Genomic DNA, 25,887 nt, shown 5'->3' on the forward strand with positions numbered 1-25,887 from the left:
TCAAATTTACTTGGAGGTTACAGAATTGCTCAATTGCAACATTTTAGATTTTAAAGTTTTTACCTAATGCATCCTGTATAACCTTTTCTGGCTCAATTTGAACTGGAGAAGTAAATATCAGAGAATATCTATTTTTAATTGTTGTCCAGCAAATTAAACTTTGCCTATTGCTCCTGATCCGACCTCTTTTTTACTGAGACTCTGTCCTGGAATTTCTCTTATTGGATATGAGAGGCTGATCAGTTTTTAGAAAAAAAAAAAATTCATCCATCTTTAGCATCTACTTAACCATATTTAATTAAGTTAACACATGTAAGGAGTGTAGGACACGAAACAATAGTGTTAAATATATGCTTAAATAGACACAAAAGATGCATTAATCTTTTTTTTTTTTTTTTGGAAAATCCCTGCCTATTTATCAGATTTCCTACTTTTATCCTTAAAGGTATGGTTCTTTAGAAAGGTTTTTATTGTACATCAAATTAGGACCAAATATCAAACATGTTTCATGGGGTTTTGTTGTGATAAATCAACACAAATTGGTGTGTTCTTTTGATTTTGAAGGAGAAATACACAAGAAATAAAAATTTGCAAAGGGGCTCAGCAAATATATAATAGAAAGTTTTTACAGCCATTATCTACAGTCAAGTTGTAGGTCTGTGACTGGCTGGAGGTGCTCTCTTTCATCCTCTGACATGGGGGCTGGTCAGAGCTTGTCTGCCTGGCTGTGTATTACCTGGACGGGGCCGCCTGTGGAGCTGGTTGACAGTTGCTTTTTCTATCTCTGCTTCTGTCTCCTTGAACCCCAGTCGGCCTCTTCAGTTGGCCGCTCAGACTGAGCCTGGTTCTGCCGGAGGATTCTTCCTTTTAAAAGGCAGTTTTCCTCTCCACTGTCGCTACAAGCATACTTGGTGTGAGGGATTGCTTTTGAGTCAATGAGTCGATGCAATCAGCTGGTTTTCCTTAGATAGAAAAATTTGAACCAATGTGACTGTATGATCTGGTTGAATTGTTTCTGTAAAGGGCTTTGAGATTACATGTGTTGTGAATTGGTGCTATATATAGATAAACTGAATTGAAAATTGTCATAGTTTACAGAAATATGGAAAGAAAATCTGTTAGAGACTGAAAAAACAACAACACTGAAACATAAGTAAAGGTTCACTTTTAAACATAAGCCAAAATTAAGATACCGTTTAGAGGAAAGTACTCATATGTGGACACAGGTGGCTAAATATCACATACATTAAATGTTTCTTTAACTAGATGTTTGCTTTACAGGACGTGAGGATGAACATGACACCACTGTTTACATAAGCAGTGCATGGGAGGTCACTACAAATGGGTTTTTTCTTCTAAGGCTTTTCTATAAATTTTCACATTTAACCTGCCCGGCATTTAATGTGCGTATCCTTTACTCATGACACATGTGCCTCTCTGTCGGCTCCATGTTGACTTTAATTTGCACACATTTTGGCCCATCTAACCTGTCCTTTTTTTTTTTTCGTTTAGGGCCCTCCAAGTTCTTGCGTCACAGACCCAGTTGAGGCGTAATTGAAACCACATTGAGAAAGAGTATAAATCCAGCCCCCTGAGTGCAGCTCAGTCCACATACCAGCATGAGCTAGTCCAGAGGTGGATTTTGTACCAAGGGGTGAGACAGAGAGAGAGCTAGAAGTTAAACTGTAATAACTCCAACAATAGAACACTAAAGCTTTAAGAAGGCAAAGTCAACGCCATGGCAGGATTAAGGGTAAGACAACATTTATTTGAATAAAGTCTTCTTCATCTATCTATTGATGCACCTTTTCTTTGCTTCAAACCCATGAATTATTGTGCCTGAAAGATTCAGTGTGAATTATGACTGTTTTTAAGAAAATCTCTGAAAAAGCTGCAGTAAAATCTTTGAGCTTCATCATTGCTGTGACAGCAGTCGTCTGAAGGGAGGCGTTCCCTCCAGCCAATCAGAGAGCTGCATTCAGCAGCTGCCCAGATGTGGTCAGAGAGACGCCTCAACTATCTTATAAATTCTGCAAAAGCCTCTTTTTAGAAACTGTGTATGCATTTGTAAAGAAGTTTACGTCTAATTTATCATCTGGTGATTCCTGTACTAAAGTGTTAAAAACTACTTAACCTGTTTGTCTAACATGGGGAAACTTGTTAAGTTGTTAACTTGGAAAGCTGGTAAATTATATTCTTAATTAATTCAAGATCTATAAAGGTTAAAGTTTAAGGCTTATTTTACTGAATACAGTGTGTAAAAAAGCCTTAATTGTTAACTTTTTTTTAGTAAATAAAAGTCTTTTTTATTTATTTATGTGTGTGAGGTTGAAAAAAAGCTCTTATCAGTAGCTTGTTTAGAAATATTTTTTATTTAAAGGAAAAATAAAAACTAGAAATAAGCAGAGAACAACTTTATGAAACAACACTGATGCTGCTGAAACTCACACCAGGCTGCACATATGGAAACCATCCTTCTCTGTGGGAGGGGCTTTGATAGATCAACAGTGACTCAGCAAAAATCAGTCACCATGCCAAATTAAGGATAGAGTGATAAGAGGAAACCTTTGGAGACAAACTTAACTCTGAGCATGTTTTAATAAAATAAGAAAATAACAGTTTAACTGATTTCTAGGAGATATACAGTAAAAAAAAAATTCTCATGCAATGCATATAGTTCATTTTAATTTACAAATTTGAGAAAAAGGGCACAGGGTAAAAGCCTGGGTACACCTAATTGTGTCAAGAGTGGTTAGATTTTTGTTTTTAATGCAGCAACACTGAAATTAAATGATGAGTATTTATTTTTTCATGCTGTCAGGGTGCAGAAAGAGGAGAGCCACACAAGGTCCAAATGTATTGATCTGTTTGCGTTCAGACCCTTCCATGTGTTCAATCAATTTGTTTCCTATAAAGAGTGTCTGGGCTAAGCTAAGGCAAAAGATGTTGGATGGATGCATAAATGGATGGATGGTTGATGTGGTTTAATAGAACTATTAACAAAAAGACAAATTCATATAACACAGATTTGTATTTGATTCTACCCAATACATATTAGGTACATATTAGGTAAATCATATCAAGGTAAAAATAGCATTTTTACCACTTATTATTATTATTTTAACTTTTCCTGTTTCTCTTCTCATTTAGTACCTGAGTGGTTTTGGGAATGAGTTCTCTTCTGAAGACCCGCGTTGTCCTGGATCCTTACCTGAAGGACAGGTGGGAGAAATCCTCCTTTAAGAAGGCATTGATAGACAAAGCCATCAAGACTGGAGAAATCCATGAAAACCATTCAGTAATTAAGCGGCTAAACTACAGTCTGATATCCCCCCCCCCAAAAAAAATAAACTAAATAAAGTTATAAAATATATATATATATCATATCGACAGAAATAGTATCATAGACTGTCTGATTCAAAGTAATGACTTTTCAACCCTTTAAAGCTAAGTGTATCACATTTAATACATGAGGTTTTAAGACTTCCGTATCATAATAGGGATATTTATGTGCTTGAAAACCCAGACTTACCCAATCAGACACATGTAATGAACAGAAAATGTGTAAAAGATTATATAGAAATGCTTAATGTATGAAAATTAATACGAATAAATGCTCCAACTTAACTTATTCAAAAAGTATGCTTTTTATTTCTTTTGTCAGAAAGTTAATTGACAACTCTAATAAAAGAAATAGAATTTTCTGTCAATTATTTCGCAATCCAGGCTTTAAAGGGTTAAATCTAAACATCAGAAAAAGCTTATTGTAGGCTTATATAAAACTGCCAATCCTATGCTGACCTGTCAAATTAAACTATCCTGTCATTTTGCGTCCATACAGAACAGTCCTCAGGTCTGTCCTTACGGCCTGTATGCTGAGCAGCTCTCTGGCTCTGCCTTCACCTGCCCTCGTCCGGCCAACAAAAGGAGGTATTTATCAACTTCAAATCCACCATAACAGAACCAATATTCCCAGGCAATAGAAACATTGAAATGACTTACATTAAACGTGCTGTGGAAAAGTGCCAGCTCCTTTTTTGTTTCAGAAATAAAGAACCTATGATTGCTCCAGAATATTTCAGTCAAGTTTCACACTAGCACATACATGGACAGAATATTGAGGGGGGACAGGGGGGGACATATCCCCTGCACTTTTTCAAACATCTGTTTATTGTCCCCTGCACTTTTTACTGACCAAAAACAATGATATGCTAGGACGAAGCGGAAAACCGCAACTTAAGCTGAAGCCCGCTTTCTCTGAGTTTATATAATGCTGAATTTTTTTCAGGCTTCACTCAATCTAAAGAGTTTTCAATGCAAAATAAAATTATCCAAAATTGTTGAGTTTTTTTTTTTTTTTTTACTGTATTAATTCCAAAAAGTTTTTAAAAAGTTAAGAAACAAACCACTGGACTTTGTTTTTAAAGTTTGAAGATGTTTAGCTTCCCATCCAGGAGACTGGAGTAGCGTTTGTGTTCCAGGCTTATAGTGGCCCAAACCAATGCCTTGTTATGGCTTAGAAAACATGCAAATTGAACGGAAGAAAAAAAAGGTCCACCCCTCGGTAATGGGGAATTGTTGAGGTTGTTGTTGGCCTGCAGAACCCGATTCTGGCCTATGGCTCTTAAAAGGGAGTCATTAGGGTCGTTATTGGCCTGGCTGACCAGAGTGGTGCATGCAGTTCAGTGCAGTGATCTCCATATAGGAGAAACCTAACAACCTCTCCACAGACGCATGGCTCAACACAAGTGAGCTACCTCATCCGGATAAGACCCTGCTATCCACCTACACCTTAAGGACAAAGGACATTCATTTGAGGACAAGAATGTTCACATTTTGGACAAAGAGGACAGGTGGTTTGAAAAGGGTGAAAAGGAAGCCATTTATATTAAGAGAGAAAAACACCCTTAAACAGAGGGGGTGGATTCAGGTTTCAACATAGCGATAGAGTCAATTCCTTCCCACTATCATCTCAAACCTTATCACCATGCAGGGGACCAAAACATCTCACCTGGGTTGTTTTTTTGTTTTTTTTACTTTTTAAAACTTTTTTGGAATGACTATGACCTGGATGACTGAGAATCTTCACCAGCATATTTACTGTATTGAGTTTCTTGGACCTCAGAATATGTTTATATGTTCGGTTCATTATAGAATAGCTCTGGCTTGATCAGTCTAGCAAAATTAGTTAAATTAGTTGTTATTTTTTTCTTTAAATAAAGCTGATTAAATGCAAAAATAGCCCTTAAAAATGCAATAAAAGTGCAATTCTCGATTCATGATCTCTAAACAGGGATTAGTTGCATGTTATGAACATATTTATGGTTGTAACACTTCATGAAACACGGGGAATGCTTTTGTATTCATTGGACATGCATATGAGAAATAGGAAAGTTACAAATATGTTTTTTTTAGCCTTCATGCACCCCTCTTGTCCTGCTTCCCTGGGTCATTTAGCCCACATCCCAAAAACTATCACTAATTGTCACCTCTTTTCTTTAGCTGGTTGTATCGGATCCTCCCATCTGTAAAACATAAGCCTTTCACTGCTGTGCCATGTGGGGATCTGACTGAAACCTGGAATGAAGTGGAGCCTGATCCAAACCAGGTATGTCAACATTAACCTGGATGATCACTTGAAATGTGCCTCGAGAATAACATAACCTAGGGTGACCAAACGTCCGTATTTCCCAGGACATGTCCGTATTTCACGTCCTGTCCTGGGCGTCCCGGGTTTTTTTTAGAAAGTGAGGAGATGTCCTGATTTTTAAATTACCTTCATTGGACCACTACATTTACAAGAACTAGGGCACTGCGCACGGCGCTGCGTGTGACGTAATCCCTGAGCCGCGTCAGTGCGGGCAGCCCTGTTCTTAATCAGAATATAGATAGCGTGGCTGTCAGTACGCCAACAACATTTAAAAGCGCAAATGAATGTTTACCGACGATTTACAAAAGAGTTTCCCCACATTCAGACCGGGTCGAGACAAATAGGAGGCCTTGTGAACAGTGTGCAAAGCAGGCACATATGTCTCGGTGTCCAATGGAGGTGCAAGGGATCTGTAAAGCCACCTGGACACCGAAAGTAAAGATAGTCTATTGATATGTTTGTTCGTTTTTGGTAAATTTTTGGTAAGTTATTTTTGCTACACAAGAGGTATTTTTTGTTAATTAGCTCATTTATTAATTTATTTTTTCCAATAGCCTACAAATCAGACATTATTTCGTTCATTAATGAGGCTGAGTATCATCTGCTATTGGGAGTTGAGAGTTATTGTTAAGTTTTATTGTTAAGTTTGTTAAGTTAAGTTTGTTTCATTGTGCTATTCATTCATTAGAGGAATTGTTAAGCATTTTTAATAAATACATTTTGAATGAAATTATCATTTGTTATTGGAGTTATTGCTGTTGACTTTTACTGAAAAGCATTTTTAATAAACCAACTGTAAATATCATGTTATTGTAGGATTACGTAGGCCTATGTTGTGTGAGTGCATGCCACATACATCTCTATGCATGGGAACAGAGATCCCCCCCGCCGCCGCCCCCCCGCTCTAAGGTGTCCTGGTTTTCCCAAATGAAAATATGGTCACCCTAACATAACCATATTCAGATAACAAATCAAAATTCTAGCATATAATTTCACTATATATTCAAAATAATATTCTGACTTTGATGTTTCTTTTGCAGCTACGATGGCTGCCATTCACCATCCCCAAATCTACAGAGAAAAAAGTGGATTTTGTGACCGTGAGTTTCACGTTTTTTCATTACATATCTATATTTGACTAAATTAACTAATTTTTATCAATAAATTCTTTCTTTTTCTGCGTCCTTAAGGGTCTTCATACAATCTGTGGTGCAGGAGATGCCAAAACTCGCAATGGCATTGGCATCCATGTGTACACTTGTAACACCTCTATGGTGGACAGGTAATTGTATATAATCGTATATAAATTTAACAAATTTATAATTTTAACAAAATAGATAACAAAATTCTAAGCTTTATTTTCGTTGTTTCAGATGCTTCAACAACTCAGATGGAGACTTTCTTATAGGTGAGCCGTAAGCAAGCTTATATTGCTTCAGTTATTTTTCTGCTGTTCTTCTCATAGTGTGTTTGCTTCTTTAGTCCCTCAGCAGGGGGAGATCTTGGTCACCACAGAGTTTGGGAAGATGATGGTCGAACCCAACGAGATCTGTGTCATCCAGGTGGGCTCCATATTTTCCACCGTCTGTCCATCTGCTACTGAATCTGCCCCCACTCTCCTCTTACCATATTTAGAAAGCTGTGGTTTGGCACTTTTCAAGAGTGACCTTAAAAGTAGATAATAGTGGAAAGAGGTTTTAGGCTTTGGACGTCAGGACTGTGACTGCAGCACGTGTGTTTTTCAAAGACGATTAGTCCCCCTCAGCACTGATACAGCCCACATTTGCTACATAACAGCAGCGAATCTCCTCTAACTGCCACTTTTCTTGTTTTTATTTTTCCAGCAAGGGATGCGCTTCAGCGTGGATGTGTTTGGAGAAACCAGAGGCTACATCCTCGAGGTGTATGGGGCCCACTTTGAGCTGCCTGACCTGGGGCCTATAGGTTTGTGTTTGGATGATACATCTAAGTGTAGATAAGGCAGGAAGAAAACATACTATATGTGTTCATTCTTCTTTTAAAACCAAACACCAGCCACTCTGCCTCGGTTTCCTGAAACATGCTATTGTTATCTAAATTGTTGACACTTATCTCTTGAAATCATGCTAACGGTGCGGCTCAGGCAGCCGTTCAGTCTGAACTATCAAAAACTTGGCAATCAGTCAGCTGTATTTGCCTCAGGCTATTGGGGTTTACGTGCAAATGCATGGAAAAGTCTTTGTAGTTTGTGTTGTTATTAGTATAAATACATAATATTCTAATTCTATATGAACAAAATAGCAAAATATAGCCATCATCTAGCAAGAGCACTTTAAAAAGAAAGCAGAAATCAGTGCACACTTTTTAAAAAGCTATTTTTCCAATAGGACTCTATTCAGTTTTTTCCTTCAACATTTTTTCGAACCTCAGAAATAAATATTGGACCGTTCCTCTTTGTACAATGCACTCAATGCACTTTTCTCTTCAGCTCAGCCTATGTATTTTCTATACGATTAAAGTCTCTGAAAGCTGATTTTGGGTCTATTTCTTTGTTGATCTGTCCATTTGCTTTTTATCTGGAGCCATTAGAGAACGCAAAGATGACTCTTTTTCAGTTTTCCCTGTCAAGTTTAGCAGACTTATTTTAGATTTAATGTGTCCTGGTATTTCAAAGGATTATTGTTTGTGATCTACATAATATCCCAGAGCATTTGTTAGCAAAATAGACCCACAGCATCACTGATCCTCTGCTATACTTAATTCATGCCAAGCTTGTGATGCTTAGACAGAAATGCATGCTACCAAAACAACTACTTAGCACAAAAACACCAGCTAAGGGTTGAATTTAAAGACTATTATGGCTTTCTTTGCTGCTGTTGGAAAACAGTGAGTTATGGGTGTCTTCCAAATACCTTAAACTATAACTCATATGTCCTTTTCCTAGCTCCTTCCCTTCTGTCGGCAATATTCAAATTGTAGTTACTGATTTGAATTATACTCAGAAGGAGCTGTGGGGAGGATTCTACCATCTTCCTTACTTTTGGTAGCTTTTTTTTTATAATTCCAGTGGCTTTTAACTTTTGAAGTTTCTCTCTAGTTGTAGATAAGGTCAAGTTTAGAAATCACCTAATAATAAGCTTTTAAGGGTAAATATCCTTCCTTAACGGGAATGTGTTACCTCTTTCATCTTTTGAAGAGCTGCTAAGCAAAACAGACCTCTGTGAAGTTAGGATTTACTATTTAAAATCCCCTAGACAAAGTAAAACAATGCAGTATAGGTTTATATAAATTTTTAGCAAACCCACTGATATGAAAACCACCAGATATTAATAACAACCCAACTTACACAGATGTGAAAGTACACAATTCTAATTTTGTTGTAATAAAGCAGAGTAAGGTGTTGAATAGCGATGAAGTCCATCCAATGTCTATACCGGCTGTACCTCGGATGGTTACCACTACATCACAAGACAAACAGCCATGCAAGCCCACACTGATACCCAGAGGAAATCTAATGGCACCAATAGAGATGTCCCGATCCAGGTTTTTGCACTTCCGATCCGATACCGATATTGTTTTTGGACTTCCGATCCGATACCGATACTGGCCGATACCAGCCTATCCGAGCATGTATTTAAGTTTAAGTTAAAGTATTTAGCCTTAGTTGTAAGACTCATGTTGAAAAGGGTTTTAGTACTCTTGATAACATCTAGCCAGCTAAATTAGGTGAGATTGAATAAAACACAATGATTGGTAACAACAAACTTACCTGTTTATTAAGAGATAAACACAAACTGGACTAAATTATGAATAGCAATCTGAAATTGCACAGTGAGCAGTAAAACCGCAAACAGTTAAAGGTGCAAGTATTACTGTAAGTTTTAATAAAAATGCAAAACAGGGGAACACTGGCGCAAAATAGTGGAATGGATCGTTTCAATCGGCGAAACTGGAAAATACGGACCAGATTTTTTTTTAAAAACTGGATCGGCAGTCTGGATCGGCATTTTACATGCTTTGCCGATACGCATTTTTTTGCCAATATCAGCGTCCCGATCCGATACGTGGATCGGATCGGGACAAGCCTAGGCACCAATTACCTTTAGAGTCATGTTTTTGGAACGAAGCGGAAGTACCTAACGAGAATTTGGACATGCAAAAGAGATCCTACGGAAGGGCTTTCTTACTCTATTGCACTAGTACTAACCATTGCATACATAAAACGCTAGTCACATGCATTGCTTTGGAGTGAAGTTGAAGCCTACTTCCACAAATTCTTTCTTTATTTCTGGATGATTGTGGTATTTTCCTCTATAATCACCAATCTGCATTTCTTCCTGCAGATTTTCAATAAAATTTGCATCAGTTTCCCCGAATAAGTGTTTGGGATTATTCTCATTGAAAAATATCTTCTACCAGAATGTCCCCACACAATGATGTTACCACCTACACATTTACTGTTGGTAATTTTGAGGAGTTATGAGAGGCGCTGGTCAAACATGTCGTGAATTACCTCATAATCTGCTCTTCCAGAATAAAATCTCTAAATAGTGTAATCAAGATGTCCTGTCCAAATTTAGAAATGTGTCAGTGGATTTTTTTAGCATGAACTGGTTAAGCTCTCTTGTACTCATTCTTCTGCGTAGGTTGGTGATGATAAACCATTTCTACGTTCATTACGAGAAAACTGGAAGGTGTTTTTAATTTTTTTTTTTTTTTAAAGCAGGAATTCTGTCTCTTTTCTCGTTTTGTTTTCTTTTTGGACATTCTGGAGCGTTCTTATCTCATCAATACTTGTTCCCTGAGATATTAAGTGCTTTTTTCTAATGGTGTTTCGTTCAATAAACTAATATTTGTCAAGAATCTTTTGTACTTCCAGTGTTTGTAGCTCCTGTTTTAAGCATCATTCTTTCTTGGGCTCCACCTCCAAATAAATACTATCAAAACCTGATAAACTTTTGAAATACCTTTGTCCCTGCCCCAAAATGAACAGAAGTCTCCCATCCTGCCACCCCATGGGAAACTTTTTGGGGATGCCTCTGTTTCCGCTGTGAACTTTATCTTCAAAACACTGGAAAGCTGTTTTCTATTTAATGCATTTATAACCTGAATAAGGAAATATTTTGCAGGGGCTAATGGTCTGGCAAACCCAAGAGATTTCCTGTGTCCAGTTGCTTGGTACGAGGATCGCAAAGTGCCCTCTGGTTACACCATCATCAACAAGTACCAAGGAAAACTGTTTGCCTGCCAGCAGGTACTTATTCTGACATTTTATTCTACATGTATTGCTGCAAGAATCACCCGAATACACACTTGTCTGATAACGGATGCACGGTCATGTTCAACATTTTGCCCTATTACCCTATTTAGGTTTTGAGTTTGCTTCAGTAAACACCATCAAAATGCCACTGTGACTAACAGGAAATGGTCCAAGTGAAGCATGTGATCCATTAGCTGCTCCTGCCGGCTGAATTGTCATCCTTGATGATTTAATATCCAAGCGTTAGCTGTTATCCTTTCACTCGGTTTCCGCCTCGACTCCCTTATGAGTCTTAATCACTCGTAATTAGTTAAGGTATTCTGGAGCTGCAGACGGTGTACCTGCGAGGTTTTGCTTGGAGGGAAAAACCTTTTTGCAAGTAAAGCATTAATTTCACCATATTTTCCTCAGGGAATGATCCTCCCCCTTCTGAATACCCTGTTGGGCGAATAATTGGACCCACACATAATGTCTGACAGGAGTATTTTTTTTAAGAATATAAAAGAGGTGGGAGGGGATTTTTCTCTGCAGTTTTTTTATTTTTATTTTTCATTTTTTTCATTACAGATTAAGTATTTGAGTTTGTAACTGTAGAAACCGTGTCAAACCTTTCTGTAATTACCCATACTAAAAATGATACTTATTTTTTTAAGGCAAAACCTATTTTTTCACTCCAATATTTTGAGCTATTTCTTTTTGAAGATTATGATCTGGAGGTGAGAGGTGACGTTCTGGTCCCATTCCCTATAACTGCAGAGTGAGGCTGGACCCCCCCCCAAGTTAAGGGGGACAGAGGGCCTCATATGAAGGAAAGATGCTGCCGCTTCGTCTGGTCCTGCTGTGTTGTTCACCCGCAGAGTGCTAAAATTGCTCAAATTAACTTATTATTTGCTTGACTGGGCCAATATGTTTGTGTTTTGTGTGCATATGTGTCTGTGCGAAGTGGATGTCCCCCTTCATTTTGTGCCTCCCCCCCCAGAGATAAATATCTGAGAAATTACCTGCACACCATTATGCATGGTAAAATGACATTTTTATATCTTAATTGATTTAGTTTTGTCTTTGTTATTTAAAAAATGTTTTATTAGAATATTTCTTATTATAGGAAAGCTGTCTTATGTGTTGAAATGCCCCCGAGTGCACAAGCAGGAGCACAAGGGTCAGCCTTGAAGCAGCTTGAGTTGTAATGAACTATATTGATTTCAGAGCTTCTGTTGAATGTCTTTTTTTCGCAGTGACATTATCAGAACAGAGAAACTATATAAAATTGCTGTGGTTTTAACAATCAAGATAAAGAAATATCTCTACACCCACACTTGCTGAAGCCCACCCTTCTCCTCCAATAACTGCACTGCTGCGAGCGTCAAAATGCTCAAAGTTTGGGAAAGTTTGATTGTGAAGCCAATTACCCCATAATACCTGGTGCCTCGTTTCACAAAGAACCGGGAGGGGAATGAAAGGGAAGAAAGATTGAAAGAAGCAAAACCCTCTTACAATTTTCATTATGGCCATTTTTTTCCCTCTCTTTATGTCAAAAGTACCCTCTTGGAATTTAAGATTACAAAGACATTATTCATTGTTCCCCTTTTCCCTGTGAAAAGCTCAATTTAAAGTCTTTTGTGTTTGCTGCTCAGGTAGACTTCTCTCATTTTTTTTGTTTTGTGCTTTTGTACGAAGGATTTCTCTCCGTTCAATGTGGTTGCCTGGCATGGGAACTACACACCGTACAAATACAACTTGAAGAACTTCATGGTGATCAACTGCGTGGCCTTTGACCATGCGGTACGTAGGTGCGTCTTAAACGGAGCACTGAATAAAGGTACTTGTTTCCTAACAGATACGCATTAATTTTTTATTAGGATCCATCCATCTTCACTGTGCTGACGGCCAAATCCACGAAACCAGGTGTGGCTATTGCAGACTTCGTCATCTTCCCGCCAAGATGGGGTGTAGCCGATCACACCTTCCGTCCGCCATACTACCACCGTAAGACCTCCTTCGACGAACACACCGATTTTATTTTTTGTTTCCAAATTAATGTGTTTGCTTGCAAATGAAATTGATTCGCAACATCCCAATTGACTCTTTCCATAATACTGAAGCTCACACATCTTTTTTCTCAGCTAGTGCCAAAAAGACAATATCTGAGAACAAGCCAAGCTCCTGAATAATTCACTTCACACACCAGGATCTTTTGTCTGTTTTATACCAAGACCTTTAAGGCCATTTAGTTAGTCACTGCTCCCCAACAAAGAGCTGTGTTACAGTGCCTTCTGCTGGTCATTTCAGGTAACTGCATGAGTGAGTTCATGGGCCTAATCAAAGGTCATTATGAGGCCAAAGAGGAGGGGTTCCTGCCAGGAGGAGGCAGCCTACACAGCATGATGACCCCCCATGGCCCAGATGCTGATTGCTTTGAGAAGTGCAGCACAGCGGAGCTGAAACCAGAGAGGGTGGCTGAAGGAACCATGGTAAAACTACATACGGAGGCGTTTATTGGCTACACACTCATTTTAATTTTATAATGATGGAGGTAAACAGGAGGCAGGGGTGATTATACAACCTGCAACTTAAAGAAATATGATTTGTTGCACTGGTATGATTTTATTGTGGACTTTCTCTAACCCTAATGGTCCAAAATATACAGTAACAATCCCTATGATATTATGCTAAACCATGTTCTCCATCAAGCGGCACAACAACAGAAGTTTCTATAGTCATAAAGCAGTTCCTGGCAATAGATCTGTCTGGATATGGATGCAAGAGAGACTGCTACAGAAGGCCCTGCCTGCCTACAACTATTAAAATACACAACTCATTGGAAAAAAAGCCTGGAATTTAATCTTCCTTCAGAATCATACAGTATTTTTAAACTGAACCAAATATTTGACCAAGTATCATCAAAAATCCGAACATCTCCTTTGAATTTGATGGTATCTTCGCACAGAGCAATGATTAAGGTTAGCACTTTCCAGCTTTATGCATCACAAACAAAAAATCCGGTTCTTTTTTTGGTTAATAACTTATTTTCCTTTTTTGAACCATCTGGTACATGATGTTGTTCTTTAATGAAAGGGAAATAGGTTATGCAGCATTATCTATCTAGAGATTGCAGCTTATCATCAACAGGATTGAATTGTGAGTTTTATTGTCAAATGAGGTAAATACTGAGCTATTTGGCCACAATGACAACAGAAAATGTCATAATGAGTAAAGATTTTTTTTTTTTAAAGCATAGACAAATGTAGAAAATGTGTAACGTGGCAGCAATACCATGGTATTTTGTTTTGGTTGTGGGTGGATAATGGCTGCAGAGAACTCCACAATGTTCTGCTTCTCTTCCAATCTTAATCTAGTTGTTGAAACTTGGTACATAAATAGATGCTCCAAAAGTAGTGTGACCTCAGAAAACAGCTCAAAACTAGATTATGGGCAGTTTTCTAGCTACAGGTCACCTTATAATTAAGAGTATATAGATTACATTGTGAAAATAGGAACTAAACAACTTGAATTCCTTTAATTTAAAGTAATTCAGATAAAGAGAGCAGTTAGCTGTTCACAGAGAATAACTGGACCACCTCCATGCCAACAGAAAACTTAAGTTAGTGTGTAACAATAAAAATGAATGAAATATTATTGGGTATGTATGTAGGTATATTTATATAGATATATATTTTGTTTATTTTTTTTGAGTAAAATTGAGAGAAACCAGACAAGATTTTAGTTTGCACACAATATGAAAAAAACCTAAAAACTTCAGGTTGTATTTCATAGGATTCCACCCGAAGAAAATGGCAGAAATAATTTGGTTATGTTCATGACCAGTTACCATCTGACTGATGCTAAGAAAAGATGATTTAGTCAGTGCTGCAGTCAGTAAGAGATCATTTATGTTCTTTTGTTCTTTCAGGCATTCATGTTCGAGTCCTCCTTCAGTATGGCTGTGACTAAGTGGGGTCTGCAAACCTGCCAGAGACTGGATAAGAGTTACTACCAGTGCTGGGAACCACTGCGCAGCCACTTTAACCCCAACTGGAGGCCAAGCAAGCAGTAACAGACCTCCAAACCTTAGAAAATATTCTGATCAAAATACTGAAGCGAATGGCTTCGAAAATAATTATTTTGCTCTGAAAAATGCAAATAAAAACCAGCCTCATTGTCTTGTCGCAGCTGTTTGCCAATTACCAATAAATGTGCAGGGGAATTAGCTTCCAGCAAAAATGTTCTTTTTAGCTTAAAAAACCCCCCCAAAACCATAAAAAGGTAATTATTTCAGTGAAATGCGTATAGTTAACAAAGGTTATTCACTATGTTTTAAAGAATAAAGCTTTGCTTACAAACTGCACTTCCCTGTTAAAATTCATTACAATTTTCTCTCTATATTGACCTGACATTTTCTCAATGACTTCCTTTTCTTCCCATCAAAACTTTCCTTGAAAATCAAAGTCACATAATTTTTGACAATATGATTTTATTCTGTTAGTTAAATTTACACACAGCAACATTTCATGAACATTATGGGGGAAACTTTCCCAGCAGATCTCATGAGGATAAACTGAACTTGCGCTCGAGGGTTCCAGCCTTTATCCTCTCTTCCTTGTTATCCTGTAAAACAAATGACAAACAGATCACTGCTGGGTATAGTTTCCATAGCAACAAAGAAACATACCCTCCATGGCATGCATTGTGTGTGTGTGTGCGTGGGGGGGACTTTTTGTGATATACAAGCTGACTAAAGAGTTGAAGGTGATGGCAGCAAATTTTCACTGGAATTGGTGATGATTTCCAGGGTTGATCTCCATGACAATGGGGAGAAAATTGGAAGCACGGAGATTTCAACCTAAGCATGTCTTTCTAATGCGAATTGATGCTTGTCTGAGAAGGAACATTACAGGAAGGAACAATTTCTACCACCTTTGGTTGTCTATAATATAACTCATCTCTATAAACTCAAATTCAAATAAATTATGCAGGCAGCCATGGTTAGATAAACCACACTGTGACAGATTACATTCAACAGAAGGTAATTAAAAGTGTAACATGGTTTAAAAAGGTTAAAAAAAGAAAAGAAATCTCATTAAAATGAAGACTGTGCCACATTTTAAGTAAAATAGCAGGTAAATATAGATAAATGCTGAGAAATATTAAAAGATTTTTTTTTTAAAACAAAAACAAATACTATGTTTCTATATTTTTTCAAACTGCTAAATTGCTTTACTTGGTTTTTGTCAATACATTACATTTGACAAATGGAAATAAAGAAACAATATTTTAGTTTTACATAAAAAATAACCCTAAATTCACCCCCCCCAGAAAACAAAATGAAAAAACATTCAATGCTACAAATATTTTTAAACAAAAATGTTTTAAAACAAGCTGTTATAAATATTATTTGTGTATACAACTGATGTATCTACTTGTATTATATTACAATTTTAAAGAACATTATTCTAAAATCAAATAAGCATTAGATGATTAGGCCTAAAGGTAAACCAGACCATAATAGATGAGGCAAAGAAACCAGCTCAGCATCATGTCTCATACCCGGTTCGTCTTGAAGACGTAATAGAGGACAAAAAGGGGCACCACTCCAAACATGGCGCCGAGCAGAGAGGTCTTCTTTGTGGCTTTGAAGTGAGGATAGGGGTTAGCTCGTGCATAAACCCATCGCGTCAGGGCAGGGTCTTCCTATAATCAGACATTTAAAATAATATTTAATGTTTATGCATTTCGCAGACACTTTTATCCACAGATTATGATTTACTCAATAATAGTTTGACTTTAACTGTAATTAGCTTGAATTATGGGACCACTAACTGAACTGTATTCTCTTTCTTTTGATATTTTAATACACAAAACAAAAAACATCTCATTTCAAGTCATCCTTCCATAACATATAAAATGATGGGACATTTTATGTTAAAAATATTAATTGTGAAATAGTAAACCTTATTTATTAAACTTCACTGTAATCAGGAAAAAAAGGATTCTGATTCTTTAAAAATGTCTATGCATCAACAAGGTCCTCAATCTTCAGAGTTGTAAGATCATGAGATCTACGCTTTCTAAAGTTGCTTAAAGGTGACTACATGAGAAATATATTGACAGATATGTTTCAATTCGTTAAGAAGAGGAGTTTCATCGATTTCTGGATTTTGAATAGACTGTAAAACTTTCAAGTAGGGCTAAAACAATTAATCAAATTTATCGTGATTAATCTATCATAGAAATAATCGTCAACTAATTTAGTAATCGATTAAACATTAACTGGACTGTAGAGACTGTAAAACATGCCTTTACCTGACAGAGCGACCCACTTAGAGCAGTATTGTAAAACAATTATGTAAACATTTTGCATGTAATAACACTGAAAAACACCCTTTCATCTGTCAATATGCTCTATCCAGAACTCTTTAAGTGGAAAAGTTTTAGTTTCTCCAAGTTTCATTTGATAAAAATTCTTCTTTAAGGAACATTTTGCTATCTGATTATTAACAGTTTAATCATAAAAATAATTGACAGATTAATCGATTTGCAAAATTTGCCAAATTTTCTCTTCAATAGCTCATTTATTAAAGCCTATGAATGCTAATTCTTCAGCAAATATAAATAAAATAAATATTCTGTTCAGGCAAAACCCTTCAACTCCCTTTTTCTTTTATTTATCTTGTTTTGTTCCTTAAGTGTCCAGTTTACCTAAAACATTAAGGAAATTACATACATCAATTTTTCAACATCCTATAGTTTACATCCTAATATCAAATATTAAGGCAGATAACAGCCAACTAAGCAATAAAAACCCACTGAAAAAGCTGTTAAAAAAAAATATAAACTTATGTTTAACCTTTTGAAGGGGGATATGTTGGTTGCTCTGAATCATTGCTAGCTATGCGTTATTTGGATAACGTCTACCACGCAGAATCGTTTGAGCTATTTTAACAGACTAAACATAAAATGAAATTACAAATATTTAATCCGGACTGAGTTTTTTTTTTTTTTTTTTTGTTCTGGATCGGTAAATCTGTAAACAGTCCACTTTAAGCTCTCTTCAAGCAGGGGTGACTTTGGTTGCTAGTATGCTAGCTTAGCCGCTTACAATGAGCTCGGCTCTGTGGGGATTGTTGAGCTGCAACTGGTAGGTCCTCTTCAGGTTGGCCCGCAGTGCTGCCCGGGCATCCTCTGCTCGCCTCTGATCCGGAGAAAGATTGAAATATTCATTTGGGTCCAACGTTTTCGGCCGAGTTGCCAAGGGCGCCTCTCGGTAGTCCGCCATGATTGTTTGACGACGGACGGGACGAGAATTCTTCTTCTTCTATTGAGTTTTCTGGCAGTTTGCATCCTGTGTGCATTACCGCCATCAACTGGACGGAGATGTAATTCAGAAATATAATGTCTGTATATCTTTATATCTTCATGAAACTAAATTCTATCTATACTTACACACACGCACATACACACACTAAATTCTCCCAGCTAATTCTGTATCTTTTAAATATTTAATAAGTGCTTTAATTATCTTATCTGATTGATGCTTCCCTAATAAATCTGCCATCTTTACTGAACTCCCCATTACCCTTTCCAGTTCTTTCCTCTCTTTTGTATATTTGCTACAATAGATCAACACATGTTCTACTCCTTCGATTTCTCCGCAATAACAACAATTACCCGTTGGATGTTTCCCTATTATTTTTAGACCTGCATTTAAACTAGTATGCCCAATCCTTAACCTGTTTATCCATATTTCCTCTCTTCTACTCATTATACTGTTATATCCTATGCTAATATCTTTATGTATTTTATATAAATGTCTTCCTTTTTTTTCTAAATTCCATCTCTTCTGCCATACCTTATTTATTTTATCTTTAATAATTACTTTTATTTCTGTTCTACTTAGCGGGACATCATATTCAATTTCTCCTACTTTAACTGCTTCTTTAGCTAACTTATCTACTTTTTCATTACCTAAGATTCCTTTGTGTGCTGGAACCCATGTGAATTGAATACTTATATTTTGTTGCCTTATACCATACATTAAATAACTGACTTCATCTAAAAGATCTTGACGGCTTTCAGATTTTCCACTTTTAAAACTAGTCAGGCAAGACATTGAATCTGAACAGATAACTACATTTCTAGGCTTCACCTCCAGCACCCATTGCAATGCTAAAATAATTGCCAACATCTCTGCTGAAAAAATTGATAAATTATCTGTTGTTCTTCTCTTGATAGAAATATTTTCTTTTGGAATATATACTGCTACTCCTGTTTTACCATTTTCCTCTTTTGATGCATCTGTATATATTTGTGTCATATTTTCATACCTTACTTCTAAATGCTGCTGAATAATTTGATACAAACCTCCACAAGACTCTTCTATTTTTTAGTTTCTAAATTTACTATTGGCATTTCGAAAAACCATGGAGCAATTTTAGATGTACTTACAGTTTTACAGTATGTTATATTACTTATCCCAGAATACTCTGCATAAATATTTCCTTCCCATCCAAAACTCCTTATATTATGGCCATATACCCAACATTCTCTGAATATCTGTTTAGTAGGGTGATTTTCCTCATGCCCTTGTAAATTTAACCAGTAATTTATTGACAGTTTCATCCTCCTTAAGTCCAGTGGCATTTCTCCAGTAATCACTTGAAGAGCAGGAACTGGAGATGTTCGAAAAGCACCACTACATATCCTAAGCGCTTTGGCTTGGATTCTATCTAAATCTAACAACAAAGAATTTGCAGCTGATTTATAAACAATACATCCATAGTCCAACACAGATCGAATTAAAACATCATATATTCTTTTCAAGGATGAGCTAGTTGCCCCCCAGTCATTCCCTGACAAACATTTCAATATATTAATACCTTTTTTACATTTATCAATAATCTTCTGCATATGTATCTTAAATGAAAGTTTTTCATCAAACCATACACCAAGGTACCTTATCATATTTACCTGTTTCAATTCATGCCCATATAATCTAAGATCTACTGTTGGATTATCCCTTTTCCTTGAAAAACATAATACTTGTGTCTTCTCAACAGACAAACGAAACCCCCATTCGTGTGACCATCTTTCTACCGTTTTAATTGCTGATTGCATTCTATTTTTTAAATAACTAAGATTTCCTCCTCTCACCCATAATGCCCCATCATCTGCATATAATGCTTTATTAATTCTAAAATCTATATTATCAAAAATATCATTAATCATTATATTAAAAAGCACTGGACTACATACACTACCTTGTGGAGTTCCATTTTGTATATCATAAATGTTTGAATAATTTACCCCAACTCTTACTTCTATTTTTCTATTCTTTAAAAAATCCTTAATCCAATTAAACATTTTTCCTTTGATTCCCATTTTATTCATCTTAATTAATAAACCCTCCTTCCAAAGCATATCATATGCTTTTTCAATATCAAAAAATGTAGCCAAGAGAATTTCTTTATTTACCTGAGCCTTTCTTATTTCATTTTCTAAACAAGCAATTGGATCTACTGTTGTCCGTCCACTTCTAAAACCACTCTGATAAGGGGATAAAAGATCTCTTTTTTCTATTTCATACATTAATCTCCTAGTTATCATTCTCTCCATCAATTTACATAAATTAGAAGTAAGAGCTATAGGCCTATAACTTTTAACCTCTCCTTTATCCTTACCTGGCTTTAATATTGGTACAATGATTGAATGCTTCCAGCTTAAGGGCAATTCACCTTGTTTCCATACTTTATTGTATAACTTTAAAATGATTCCTTTAGCATCATCTGATAAATGTTCAATCATCCTATAACATATACCATCTTTACCTGGAGATGTATTTTTAACTCCTATCAATGCTCTATTCATTTCAAACAATGTAAATTCTTTATCTAAAATACTTCCATCAATCTCTTTTCTATTTAAAATTTCTCTATTATCTTCAATCATTTCCAATCTCCATGATAATTCTTCATTTGATAAATTTTTTGAACTATGCACCTTCACAAAGGACCTTGCAAACATCTCTGCTTTTTCCTTGTTTGTTATAGCTTCACACTGATCATCTTTAATTATAGGTAAAGAAAAATCCGGGACGAGAATTTCTAAAATCTCGCGTTGATAGCCAATCTTCGGTAACCATGACGACACTTTGTGTCTGGTTCAGTTTAATTGAATGATGGAGATAGAGTCCCCTACCAGGAATCAAATGAAACAGCACGGCGAATCAGCCGAAGACAGAGATGACAGCTTTAAATATGAGGAGAACTTTTTGAAAGACGAAGTAAATCTTGTTAGAGATGAAGATGAGGAAATTATAACCACGCAGCACCGAGCAGAGGCAGATCCGACCGTTAAGACGCTCCGTCCAACCCAGCAACAGCTGTCGATGCTGGATTTTTTTCGCCATTTCCTTTCACAAAATGAAATGACGGCAACAATGGAGTGTTTGGAAAATGAATGGGCAGAGCTGGTGCAGAAAGGAGAGTTGGATGATGAGCGGATCGGCCCGATCCCGGAAGTGTACACTGAGATCCAGAGTTTGACCAGAGAGTTGAAAAAAGCTGTGCGGGAAAAGGAGGAGTACGTGCGGATGGCGCGTGAAGCAGCTGGAGCCCTTCAGGGGGCGCGGAGAGCAAGAGAAGGCCAGCGGCTGCAGCACAGAAGGCTGGTCCAGGAGAACAACAAACTCACTGAAGACATAGAAAGACTGAGAATCAAATGCGACGCTTCAAAGTCTGAAGTGGAGAGGATGAGTGAGAAATACAAGACTGCGTCAAAACAGGTCTTTCAGATGGCTGTGGGGATGGATAATATATCAACAGAAAAAGTATCATAAACTGTCTGACTCAAAATAAGTACCTTTAAAGCCAAGTGTATCCCATTTAATACATGAGTTTTTAAGACTTATGTATCGTAATAGGGATATTTTTCTCCTTGAAAACACAGACTTACCCAATCAGACACATGTAATGAACAGAAAATGTGTAAAAGATTATTTAGAAATGCTTAATGTATCAAGAGTAACACAAATGAAGGCTCAAATTTAACTTATTCAAAAAGTATGCTTTTTATTTATTTTGTCAGAAAGTTAATTGACAACTCTAACAGAAATAGAATTTTCTGTCAATTATTTCTTCAGGCTTTAAAGGGTTAAATCTAAACATCAGAAAAGCAGATTAAAGTTTTGTCTTTAATCTACTTTTTAGCTCTTATTGTAGGCTTATGTAAAACTATATATATATATATATATAGATGTCTAATCATCTGCTGACGTGTATGATGTAAAAAATGATGATGAGCAGCTGCCTTATGGGCGTAGGTTTGCATAGGGACCATAGGAACATGTCCCTACCAATAATTGGATGTGAGCAACATGTTTATAATTTACAGCAGTAGTTAATGTGGCAGGGACTTCTTTTCCTCTCGCAGCTCCTCTGCCTTGTCTCTCCTGTCCCTTTCACGTAGCAGCGAATGGAACTGTGCTGCGCTGTCTCATTGGTTGTTCTGCCTTAGGTTCCGCCTTCTCTCTCTCTGATTGGCTGTTTTCTAGTCCGCGTGTGCTTGGAGCGCAAAATCGAAAATTTATTCACACTAGAATGCTGCGGTTACTACAATTAATATTAGGCTAAAAACTAAAACAAGTCCCGATCAAAAAAAAAAAAAAATTGAATATCATGTTTACTAAAAAACAAAAACCTTTTTTTTCTTTTATAAAACGAAATAGTCAGCCAGGAGTTTTGAAGACTGCTGGAAAAATGGGCAAATAAAGGCTTTAAGCCATCAACATTTCTAATTCTTAGCCACAGCCAACTAAAGAAGAAAATGTGAGTGTTATCTTTTTACCGATATTTAGTTGTTATTACTATTATTATTACTATTTTTTGATGACTCTTGAGGAAGTTTAGGTATAATTATCAGCAGGCGTTATTTCTCTTATAGAGTATAACAACAACAAATGGCGCCTAAATATCTTCTATATTTCGTTAAAAAGCATAATTAGGGTTCCACATAATAATAGTAATTTAATTGACTATTTATACTTTTAGAAATAGGATAAAGACAAGAACAAACAGAGGAACACTATTAACATTGATGTTATCTTACATAGATTTCCACACAGTCCATAATGAAATTAGTACAAACATTAATGTCTGGTAAAAATGCTTGAATCTGGCTGTTTATTTTGGATATTATTAAATTACAGATAAGATAATGTTATATTGTCGTTTATAATTACCTGCACATATACCGTAATATATGCATATATACCTGGGGAAATTACCAAATTAAGTTTTTCCTGTTACAAAGTAATAATGTGTTACTTGCTATGTTATTACCATGTTAACACATTGTTATTGATAAATTTTATAAGAAAGCACTACCTATATTGGGTTTTAGGAACAAGTTTATTGCCTTACTCATATTCCCAAGGATTTTTATAAATGTGATATTTTCAGACATTTTGAGGAAAGCTCTGAAGGATGCCAATGCAGCTGCATTTTAAAAGTTCAGTAAGAATGCTTTTAAAATGTCTGACCTTTTCAGGTCATCATTAATTGTAATTTACAAGTCTGGACCGTGCTTCATTTTATTTCTGCTTATAAGATTCTGCCTAAGTCCAATACTCTGAAGAAAACAATCTTAAGGGATATATATTAACCAAAGGTCTGAAGTATTTTCTAATAGTACAATAAAACAGTAAAAAAGGAAAAAAGTAAGAAAAAATAAAAGAATGATTCAGAAGCTTTAAATCCAGTACACTATTTTGCTTTACAAAAATCAGACTTTCAAGTATTTACTTCTTTATACAAAATACACTTTCTAGTTTCTCCAAGTTGAAAAAATATATTTTATCCACTAGAGGGCAGTCTGCATCAAGCTCTTTCCTCCTTATTAACACAGCAATGAAACCATCAGGTAAGGGCTAAGAGAAGGATTTTGCAAGAGTAACAGGAGAGTTCATTAAACTATGAATCCTTTTAGTTTACAGCAGTGATGCCAAAAAAGATAGAGTGGTCTGGAGTAGTTATGCCTCCTTAATTAAACCACATAGAGTAAAAATGTTCCACAGCTTACACTAAATTAATATATTAAATTACTCAGCGAGATTCATGAATTCATGATGTGCCAATTTAATATGTTGGTGTAATATTCCTCTCTCCCAGGAAGGACCAGGAATTTATTTTGAAGGCATCATTGCCCTGCTGAGCAGCGTAAAACTTAACCAACCAACCACTTTTTAATAATTTCTGTTGGATAGAAAGCTAGAAGATATTCCAGTGCCTTCATGCTTTTCCCATTTTGTCACGTTATAACCATAAACTTCACAGTATTCTAGCATGTTTTTATGTGCATGTGCCAGACCAGTATAAAAATGTGTATAATTGTGAGTTGGAAATATACATAACATAGTTTTCAAATATTAAAACAAATCCCAAAAGTATTTGTGAGTTTGTTTTAAACCTCTATTGAATTAATACATTACAGAACCACCTTTCAGTGCAATTACAGCTGTAACTTTTGTTTCTATGAGCTTTGCACATGTACAGGTGCTGGTCATAAAATTAGAATATCATGAAAAAGTAGATTGATTTCAGTAATTCCATTTAAAAAGTGAAACTTGTATATTATATTCATACATTACATACAAACTCATATATTTCAGATGTTTATTTTGTTTAATTTTGATGATTACAAATGACAACAAATGAAAATCTCAAATTCATCATATCAGAAAATTAGAATATTACTGAAGACCAATAAAAACAAAGGATTTATAGAAATGTTGGCCAACTGAAAAGTATGAACATGAAAAGTATGAGCATGTACAGCACTCAGTATTTAGTTGGGCCTCCTTTGGCCTGTATTACTGCAGCAATGCGGCGTGGCATGGAGTCGATCAGTCTGTGGCACTGCTCAGGTGTTATGATAGCCCAGGTTGCTCTAATAGTGGCTTTTAGCTCTTCTGAATTGTTGGGTCTGGTGTATTGCATCTTCTTCTTCACAATACCCCATAGATTTTCTATGGGGTTAAGGTCAGGAGAGTTTGCTGGCCAATTAAGAACAGGGATACCATGGTCCTTCAACCAGGTACTGGTAGCTTTGGCACTGTGTGCAGGTGCCAAGTCCTGTTGGAAAATGAAATCTGCATCTCCAAAAAGTTGGTCACCTGCAGGAAGCTTGAAGTGCTCTAAAACTTCCTGGTATGTGGCTGCGTTGACCCTGGACCTCAGAAAACACAATGGACCAACACCAGCAGATGACATGGCACCCCAAACCATCACTGACTGTGGAAACTTTACACTGGACTTCAAGCAACGTGGATGAAGTGCAACTCTTCTTTTCCTCCAGACTCTGGGACCTTGATTTCCAAAGGAAATGCAAAATTTACTTTCATCAGAGAACATGACTTTGGTCCTGTTTCTCTTTAGCCCAGGCAAGACGCTTCTGACGCTGTCTGTGGTTCAAGAGTGGCTTGACACAAGGAATGCGACAGCAGAAACCCATGTCTTTCATACGTCTGTGTGTGGTGGTTCTTGAAGCACTCACTCCAGCTGCAGTCCACTCTTTGTGAATCTCCCCCACATTTTTGAATGGGTTTTGTTTCACAATCCTCTCCAGGGTGCGGTTATCTCTCTTGCTTGTACACTTTTTTCGACCACATCTTTTCCTTCCCTTCGCCTCTCTATTAATGTGCTTGGACACTGAGCTCTGTGAACAGCCAGCCTCTTTAGCGATGACCTTTTGTGTCTTGCCCTCCTTGTGCAAGGTGTCGATGGTCGTCTTTTGGACAACTGTCAAGTCAGCAGTCTTCCCCATGATTGTGTAGCCTATAGAACTAGACTGAAAGACCATTTAAAGGCTTTTGCAGGTGGTTTGAGTTAATTAGCTGATTAGAGTGTGGCACCAGGGGCCATCAATTTTGAACCTTTTCACAATATTCTAATTTTCTGATATGATGAATTTGAGATTTTCATTTGTTGTCATTTGTAATCATCAAAAT

At 36.5% G+C, this 25,887-nt stretch overlaps 3 protein-coding genes across 3 annotated transcripts; 2 read left to right on the top strand and 1 right to left on the bottom strand.

The window, feature by feature from the left end:
• The first annotated feature begins 1,595 nt into the window (after positions 1-1,595).
• hgd (homogentisate 1,2-dioxygenase) lies at positions 1,596-15,234 on the top strand. The gene is made up of 14 exons (XM_038274476.1): positions 1,596-1,753; positions 3,151-3,222; positions 3,842-3,930; positions 5,503-5,608; positions 6,691-6,750; positions 6,841-6,932; positions 7,024-7,058; positions 7,133-7,212; positions 7,495-7,594; positions 10,759-10,883; positions 12,567-12,671; positions 12,749-12,875; positions 13,179-13,360; positions 14,800-15,234. Exons 1-14 carry the CDS (start codon positions 1,739-1,741, stop codon positions 14,941-14,943), a joined length of 1,332 nt encoding a protein of 443 aa, XP_038130404.1. The 5' UTR covers positions 1,596-1,738; the 3' UTR covers positions 14,944-15,234.
• Positions 15,235-15,343: 109 nt separating this feature from the next.
• On the bottom strand, positions 15,344-18,186 carry ndufb4 (NADH:ubiquinone oxidoreductase subunit B4). Its single transcript, XM_038274477.1, has 3 exons — positions 17,986-18,186; positions 16,434-16,577; positions 15,344-15,494 (listed from the first exon to the last, which is right to left on the bottom strand). The coding sequence occupies exons 1-3, from the start codon at positions 18,160-18,162 to the stop codon at positions 15,432-15,434; spliced, it is 384 nt and encodes a 127-aa protein (XP_038130405.1). The 5' UTR covers positions 18,163-18,186; the 3' UTR covers positions 15,344-15,431.
• A 2,808-nt stretch (positions 18,187-20,994) lies between these two features.
• LOC119776183 (sperm-associated antigen 16 protein-like) lies at positions 20,995-21,720 on the top strand. The gene has a single exon (XM_038274464.1). It carries the CDS (start codon positions 21,058-21,060, stop codon positions 21,718-21,720), a length of 663 nt encoding a protein of 220 aa, XP_038130392.1. The 5' UTR covers positions 20,995-21,057.
• Positions 21,721-25,887: the final 4,167 nt, after the last annotated feature.

Source organism: Cyprinodon tularosa, unplaced genomic scaffold (assembly GCF_016077235.1).
Source record: "Cyprinodon tularosa strain WSP-4 unplaced genomic scaffold, ASM1607723v1 ctg918, whole genome shotgun sequence".
Lineage (NCBI taxonomy): Eukaryota > Metazoa > Chordata > Actinopteri > Cyprinodontiformes > Cyprinodontidae > Cyprinodon > Cyprinodon tularosa.

Excerpts from the sequence above, each read along its gene's own strand:
- hgd (XM_038274476.1), top strand. Across the intron at positions 3,223-3,841 it reads GATCCTTACCTGAAGGACAG|AACAGTCCTCAGGTCTGTCC; the intron begins GTGGGAGAAATC and ends GCGTCCATACAG. Across the intron at positions 3,931-5,502 it reads CGTCCGGCCAACAAAAGGAG|CTGGTTGTATCGGATCCTCC; the intron begins GTATTTATCAAC and ends TCTTTTCTTTAG.
- ndufb4 (XM_038274477.1), bottom strand. The coding sequence starts at position 18,162 with ATGGCGGACTACCGAGAGGCGCCCTTGGCAACTCGGCCGAAAACGTTG. Across the intron at positions 16,578-17,985 it reads CCCACAGAGCCGAGCTCATT|GAAGACCCTGCCCTGACGCG; the intron begins GTAAGCGGCTAA and ends GTCTGATTATAG. Across the intron at positions 15,495-16,433 it reads ACGTCTTCAAGACGAACCGG|GATAACAAGGAAGAGAGGAT; the intron begins GTATGAGACATG and ends TTTGTTTTACAG.
- LOC119776183 (XM_038274464.1), top strand. The coding sequence starts at position 21,058 with ATGATGGAGATAGAGTCCCCTACCAGGAATCAAATGAAACAGCACGGC.